The sequence below is a fragment of the Lotus japonicus genome, chromosome 5, assembly GCF_012489685.1.
Source record: "Lotus japonicus ecotype B-129 chromosome 5, LjGifu_v1.2".
NCBI classification, from domain to species: Eukaryota; Viridiplantae; Streptophyta; class Magnoliopsida; order Fabales; family Fabaceae; genus Lotus; species Lotus japonicus.
The window spans coordinates 37348949-37357039 of record NC_080045.1 but is presented as its reverse complement, the minus strand read 5'-3'; the positions used below and the strand labels follow the sequence as shown (position 1 = coordinate 37357039).

Here is an 8091-nt window from a genome sequence, read left to right as displayed (position 1 = left end):
GAAAAGAAGCAAGTTGGGTTCTTGAAGCATCATGGTGTCAAGCTCTCATGGAGGGGTAGAAAGAATAACAAAAAAGGAAAACTGAAAACAGGGAGGATACGACACAACATCAATTCATTAGCCAATTAGGGTTTTTTTTTTGGTCAAAGGTTCATCGGATCGGATTAAGGCGTAAGCCAAGCCAAATGACACTTACAAGCAAAGGGTATCAAACCCTAGGAGGAGCACATACAGCATAGCACACAAATACACATTACAGAACAAGCTAGCATGCTCTAATACACTTGAATCAGTGACATTCAAATAAACACATCAAAGACTAAGTAAACCACAACAAACACACTCAAATCGCTATCCAAACTTGATCTGCTACTCTCAAAGCGAAAAAATAATCTTAAAATTTTTATGTCGCTTTTAGCCTAGCCGACTCCGCCGGTACCGCAAATCAACTGCATCTGCTTCAAGGCTTTCATTAGGTGCTCATGAGACACCACCACAAGGTCAGAGAGAAGCAAAGGGCAAGCCATATGAGTGATATGAAGTGCGCAGCGAAACAAGGCCAAGGAGGAGGCGGCGGCCCGCGGGCGGTGATCTTGGATGGTGGCTGGTGGTTGGTGGCTGGCGACCGCGGATGGTGGTTGAACGGCTGACGGTTGCAGATCTGACCTGAAGAAGACAAGGGTTGCAGATCTGATGAAAGGGGAGGAGAAAATGGTAGGAACCCGATGGTCTGGTCGCTGACGGCGAGTTTTTTGTGGTCACAGATCTGGTCGTGCCTGGACGAAGGAGGACGATGGTGGTAGTGGAGGGATGGTGGTGGTGGTGAAGAGGGGAGGACAGTGGTGGTGGTGATGACCAAAAGCAAGGAGAAAAGCAAAATAAAACCCACTTATTTGGGTAGAAAACCACCTAATGTGGTAGAAACCCACCTAATGTGGGAGAAGACCTAAGCAAGTAGGAGGAGAGTCTCCCTAATGGAGAAGGAGAGCCCCCAAGGGTGGCGGCACAGCTTGCTCAAGAGGAAACCCTAGCAGAGGTTTTTTGAGAGAGCAAGGCGGAAGTCTAATACGCCAATTAGGGGTTTAAAAGAAGCTACTCTATCATTGTTTTGGGCCTGGGCCAGAAACATTATATGCTTTACTCTTTATTGACTTAGTGGTTTAGTTTGATTTTTCTCCAAAATACAATAATTGATCTAATATATATAACATTTAAGAAAAAAAAACGATAAAGAAAATATAAAAGCTATTAAAAATATTACTAAAAAATTGTAACGTATTTTCAAATAAAAAATAATAATAAACATGTATGCATAGTATTTTAAAAATTTGTCTAGTGATTAAAATAATTCTTTCTTTTGGTATATTTTGGTATACTCTATATATATTTTCTTAAAATAATTTATTTAATAATTAACCGTTGAAGACCTTTACACCTTAGTACCTCGACTGGTTTAATTACCGGTCCGATTTTCAGAACATATTAATATTGATAAAAAGTATAAAAAAGCGCACAACAAATTTATATTTGATATTTCCACCTGATACAGACATTGGACCGAACCAACCCAAAAACAGCACTCTCCTTCTTATCTTGTCTCTCTCCAATCTCTCAAGCGCCTTTTAAATATCTCTATTTTCGCGTAATTCCTGCTCTTTTCGTCGATTATTATTATTATTATTACCATCCATTGTTCTTTCCTCCATAATAAAGGTCACGATTATTTCCACCCTGTACTGCTGTTTTTTCTCTATTCTCTCCTTTTAATAATTATTTATCTCTGATATTTCTCTTCTTTCAGTATTTGCCTGATCACACTGTCAGCACCCTTGAAACCAACCACACAGGTCAGAATTTTATTTCTTATTCCTGCGTTTTTCTTTTCAAAAAATCATATGCAATTCGTTTTTATTCTTTTTAAAAAATTGATTTTTTTATTTTAGTTTATCTTGATGGAGTTGTGAAATCTGTTTCCAGATGATGGGGTTTAAAATTTTTTGAACTTTTTCCCCTGTTTCGGTGGCTTATTGGTTTGCTCCGTTTGTTTGAATGCTCGAATTATTGGTACATATTTACTTAAGGGGTTGTTGGGTTTTTGTTTGCACTTTTGCATGATTGAATTTGAATCTTTGATGTTGTGATTGGTTAGGTAATGTGTTGGTTAAAATTTGGAACTATGCCCCCAAAGTTTCATATTGATTTCAGAGGGCTCTTGGTGTTTCCTCAATCCTCATTGTTTCTACTTGAAATTTGAAAATTATTTTGTGGCAACATTAGCAAGATGCGTGAAGAGTAGTGATGAAAAGTGGATGAATACTGCTAGTTAGTTCCTCCTTTTCAGTCAGAGTTGAGATTGGGAATGGGCATGAATGACTACTTGATATTGAATATTGTTCTTGTTGTAATTCTTGTGTTAATTTAGTACCTGCCTGCTGCTCTCTTAATTCATGCAAGTGCAATTTATCTGTATTATTAAGGATCTCGGCCTGTTTTACTTGGCTGCCGAAGACCTAACACAACCCTCTTTCCTTACTGGGGCTTGGGACCGCCGGACCGGCTATGCAAGCATTGGTGGAGTTTAAGGGAAAACCTTTTGATATAAAGCTCCGCTATGCGCGAGGTCCAGGCAGGATCCACTTTGTGGATCTAATGTAAGCCGCCTTACCTTGCATTTTTGCAAGAGGTTGATTCCACGGTTCAAACCTGTGACCGCAAAGTCACATGGTAGTAACCTTACTTTGGAAAGCATAGGCGGAGTTATCTGTATTAATTTACTATATTAGTTTTGCTTGTGTAGGAGCAATTTTTTGTAGTTATCTAGAAGATAGGTTTTTCTTCTATGCATAATTTTTCTATAGATGCTCAGTTGCTACGATACTTGCAGGCGGTCATAAAATAATGGAGTCTCATGAAGAAACAGGATGCCAGGCTCCAGAACGTCCCATACTTTGCATTAATAATTGTGGCTTCTTTGGAAGGGCTGCTACTATGAATATGTGTTCCAAATGTTACAAGGACATGCTGTTGAAGCAGGAACAGGACAAACTTGCAGCAGCGTCGGTTGAAAACATTGTGAACGGAGCCTCCGGCTGCAGCGGGAAACAGGCTCTGACCGTAGATGTACAAGTTGGAAATGCAGAGTTCAAGACAGTCTGCACTGAGATCCGCGAGGATTCATCTTCTGGTGAGAATTCGGAGGTGAAAGCCAAGACAGGTCCCAACAGATGTGCTACTTGTCGGAAGCGTGTTGGATTCACTGGTTTCAGCTGCAAGTGCGGAAATCTCTTTTGTGCAATTCACCGGTATTCTGACAAACACGATTGCCCCTTTGATTATCAGACTCTTGGTCGGGATTCCATAGCGAAAGCCAACCCTGTAATTAAGGCTGATAAGCTTGACAAAATCTAGGGGTGTACTTGACTGAAGGGTATTGTATGAAGCTGAATGTCTCATCCTTTGTGTGCAAGTTTTCATAAACTTATGGTTGGCACTCATGATAGCAAGCACATGTTTAGGGAAAACCTGCATTCCTTGTTAGTTATTGTAGGAGTATTTGTGCTGATTTGATGAACATCTTTGGCACATATGCAATTTCATTTCCTGGTTGGTCTGCATTTGTTTTTCATATTGCCATTATGGTATTTACTGCTTAGTATGTATATGCTTTTGCTTTTGTGTTCAGACATCATTTATAAAAATGTTGATAGGAGCTGTTATTAATATTGAAAAGGGCATAGAACTGAAGGACATATATCCTTTACAGAGTAGAAATACTGAATGAAGTTACTGGAACAGTAGAAATGCAGAATTAAGAAATAACAGCATGAGATGATAAACATCACTCTGAAATTATGTTTTCCTCTCTACTATTCCCCACGTCCTCTTTCATGTTGCCTTTCACTTTTCTCATCATTGAACTAGCTACTCAGATTCTTTTCTGTCAAATGTACATTTGGTTTCTCTGTTTCATACTGTTTCCTCCTTAATCCTAGGCAGGGTTGTCAAATAGCCGATATAGCGGCGCTATAGCGTAGGGCTGTAAGGGCTCACCGCTTTCCGCTTTTTGCTGCTATTTTCTACTATAAGGACGTATGATAGTGGATTTTTGGCTTTTCGCTATTATTTACGATCGGTGATTAACAACGCTGATCCTAGCAAAGATGATATTCATCCTGTCTTAAATATGCTAAATCTTTCCCCGGCCAACACTGTCCATATCACTCTCCCTTGTTCTTCTAGTATACACGTGTTAGAGATCCAGTAAGAGTGTTTGGTTTTCAGTCGGTTTCATCCTAAAAGCACATTGGCATCATTCCAATGCAAGAAAGCCAAGTACCTACGAGGTTGGATTGAGTTTATGTGCTTTCACTTTTTGGAGAATGACACTCTAAATGTGCATTTCGTTTTCTCGTGTGCAAAATATTTGCTATTTTAATTTCTAAGTTTGAACCTGTTTGCTGGATTATGCTCTTGACATACTACTTAGTCCAGTAATGTTATAATTTCCATTTATGAATTATGATTTTTCAGCAAGTATTCATTCAACAAGTGACCTTTTTTCTTTCGAAACAATTCAACAAGTGATCTTAGTTAGACTGATCCTTGAATGGATCTTTGAACTGTCCTTTTCACTCATAATGTATTAATTATTTTCACTTTATGTGATGTATGATAAGGTTCAGGTATAAAATTATATCTGGTTAGTGGAGTATGCATTAATTTCTGTTGCCTATGGCTTAAATTCATGATTGATTCAAGTGATACATGTTTGATTCCCCTTAAACAAAATCTTATGTTCAAATCTTGTGTATGAAAAAAGTTACCTCTAGGAGAGCTAGCCCCATGAGAATGTGGATGTCCAGGGCTCAAATTGGATTTGCCTGATGTGGTGAGGATACCCGTGTTAGGTAAAACAAGTTTATGTTGTCTGTATAATTGGCTTAAGTTTATGATTTCAATATAGTATTGAAAATCAACAAAATTATTGCCTTTTTGATGGTGGTGGTATTTGAGCATAGAACGTGGGGGGAGCTGAAGTGTGTCCTGTATTATTTGACAAGATAAATTGTGTTGTGATCATGCTTGGTTTTTCAGTGAGTTCCACTATATGGTTGTTTTTTCCTCATGTGTTACTGACTTACTGGGTTCCCAAACATGTCCATTTGGTGCAAACCCAGACCCCTTTGGGATATTTCAGTTTGTCTTCTTCCAAATGCACAAGAGACCCCCTCCCCTGTTCACTGCCGGTGTGTATTCTCATTCAGAATCTACATCCCCCCAGATTTGTCTACATCTCCTTATGTCTATCTCTTGCAGTTTGGTTTCTTGTAGGCATACCATGTCCACCTTGTGACGCGAGATCTGCCCCTTCACTGCATTCTGTTTTAGGCTACTGCCCAACGCCCACGAATTTAAACTCAAAATTAACATTGCAAATTAGATTGACCTCCTCTTACCTCCTCTCTATCGTTCACTAATTCCTCATCCTTGTCCTTTTTCTCCATGAATGTCATCCTGTTAAACTTGTCTCTCTCTCTCTCTTGCTCTGAAAAAGTCACATCGAACCACCTAGACTATTTGGTTTATGAATCATCAGTTTGCAAACACCCTGCACATTTCTTAGCCTTACCCTGGCCCATCCTCTTCAGTCTCACCCCAATCTCTTCACCCCTTATCCTTATCTTAATAAGGATTACTAGATCCAACGAGGTAGTCTTCAGTCTTAGTTGAGCATAACTAATTCTTGTGACCGAAATAGTTTCCTTGTCCAACACAAGTAAAGTCTTAACAGGTTGCACTAGCTTTTCAAAGCTCTTACGATTCTAGGATTGCAAAGGAAGACCCTCGCACCTGATCCATGGAACCCTATCTTTTAAATTCAATGACTCCACAGAGTTATTTCACATCCTTCCACCCATCCCCTGCTTCTTGAATAGCATCCAATAGTGCTACTCCCTCTTCCCTTGTCAATAACATCGTCTGTTCACCCATGTATCTGACTTACACTCTGTGTAGTCCAGCCAGGACAAAGCAATGATTGGTAAACTGGATCGATTCATGGGTTTTTAGTTTCCCTACTAGGCTCTGTTCCATCCAACTCTCGATATTACCCTCCAAATGCAGTTCGTCGATCCTCTAGGCTTCCTTTTGCTTGCGATTTCTATTAAGTTCAAAGGTTGAATACATCGTGTATCATATTTTGAATGATAACAATTTTCAAGAGTATAAGTGAAGTGATTATGTATTTCAAATGAATTTTGTTCCGAGTAAGAACATAGAGATAGGGTAGTCCCTAGAGGGTGGTATGATTGCACAGGAGAGAGAGAACTAGAGAGGGAGTGTAACTGAATTTCAAGAGTGTATTTGTCAAATGAGCAAAAGTCTCTTACAATTGATAACCACTACCTATCTATAGGTGTGGGTGAGATGGGCCCTCGTGACCCCTAATGGGCCAATTGGGCCTCGCTAACAAGGTCCAATCTATAAGCCACATAGCCCCCGCCACTAGGCAGGCTACCCTAGGGCGTTGCCCCTAGAGGGGCTCGCCCGCCACTAGGCGGGCTACCCTAGGGCGTTGCCCCTAAAGGGGCTTGAAGCATGAAAGACGAGCGTGTCTTTAAAGAGTCAAACAATTTTCTAAGTCTAACTTAGCATTAAAGTCTATGTTTATCATAGGTCACCAACATGGCGTTTTTTCGTAAGTCACTAACATATGGCCATAGGCTCGCTAGTCCATAAGTCCACAAGTCCACAAGTTCACAAGGATGGCGAGTGGCGATTTGAGAAGGGTCGAGCCCGGAGACGATCCGGTGTACCGGGTCGACGACTGCGGCGGCAAAGCATGGCGACATCCCATAATGGATTGGACAATGCCCTTTCAAATCTCAATTGCTCCCGCTTCACACTTCCCATCACACGTCACTTCAAGGCTGAAGCTGACAAGGCTTTAAACCAATGACGCGCATTAACTCCCTTCAATGCGCCGCCTGCTCTTCCCAAGGTAATCATTCCCTTCACAATTATGGGACACGTTTCTCCATTAACCCCACGCAACCACACGCCCCTCCATGCCAACTGTCAGCCTAAACCTATAAAAACCCTGCTTCTCCATCATTTCCCACATTCAAAACCCCTCTTCTCCTCTTTGATTTCCTCAAGCAAACCTTCGGCGCACCTCAGTTCCAGCACCGTCGCTACCCATTCTTTCCTCTATCCCTTGATCACCTCCTTCCCCGGTGAGTCCTTTCCTCTCTTGCCTCCGTTTCTTCTTCATTATTACGTTACTTTTTTGAGTAGATTCAAATTTTCTCCCCTTTCTCCATAATGTCTCCTAAGCTCCGAACCACATCCTCTTCACAAAACCCCCTAGGCGTGAGCCTACGCCTGAGGATTCACCAGATTCCTCCGCTACCGGCGAGGTCAGCCTGGAACTTTCAGAGGTCACCGCTTTCCGGCAAAGAACCTTTGCCACGCTCCCAACTCCTGTTCAAATGGCCCCCCCTCAATCGGTGATCGATCAACCCTCGGAGTACACCTCCCGGGACATGGTGATCGATCTTATTGAAGCGGTCGATGGACTTTACCACGAGGATGCTCTCAACGAGAAACTTCGCCCTGAGGCTTGCAGAGAAGAGGATCGCCCTTGGCTCCACAAGGTCGATGACGACATAGCCCGCTACCACTTCTTCTATGCATACGAATATCTATTCACAGAATTGGGAATAAAGTTCCCTTTTTCGCCCTTCTTTGTAAGATCAAGTTTTGATCTAGTAGTACAACTCTATGTTTTGATGATTACATGTTAACTATTGTGTATGCACAATTATGGTACTCTAACGTTGTTTTCTGAGTGTTCTAATGACAGGCTATAACTCTGGTCTTATTTCACGTAATTCAGAAGCACTTTGCTCAAAGAGTAACCTCCGCAACGCTTTCGCACTCACTATGTTCAATCTGAGTAGTAGATTAAGCTTCAGAAGGATCAGAAGCTCTGAAGGTCCAGAAGCTGAGTAATGAAGATTCTGAAGTCCAGGAGTAAGCTGGCTTTGAAGACCAAGTACTTCTCCTCTGAGTCCAGAAGCAGAAAGTACA

General features: G+C 41.2%; 1 protein-coding gene across 3 annotated transcripts; it reads left to right on the top strand.

Annotated features, from left to right (window-relative positions):
- The first annotated feature begins 1553 nt into the window (after positions 1-1553).
- LOC130720625 (zinc finger A20 and AN1 domain-containing stress-associated protein 8-like) lies at positions 1554-3681 on the top strand. 3 transcript variants are annotated; one of them, XM_057571294.1, is made up of 3 exons: positions 1554-1713; positions 1802-1847; positions 2885-3681. In XM_057571294.1, the coding sequence occupies exon 3, from the start codon at positions 2899-2901 to the stop codon at positions 3406-3408; it is 510 nt and encodes a 169-aa protein (XP_057427277.1). In that variant the 5' UTR covers positions 1554-1713; positions 1802-1847; positions 2885-2898; the 3' UTR covers positions 3409-3681. The 3 variants fall into 3 exon arrangements, with proteins under 3 accessions (XP_057427277.1, XP_057427278.1, XP_057427279.1); XM_057571295.1 differs by having other exon boundaries at positions 1624-1642; XM_057571296.1 differs by lacking the exons at positions 1554-1713; positions 1802-1847 and adding an exon at positions 1920-2064.
- The last annotated feature ends 4410 nt before the right edge of the window (positions 3682-8091 follow it).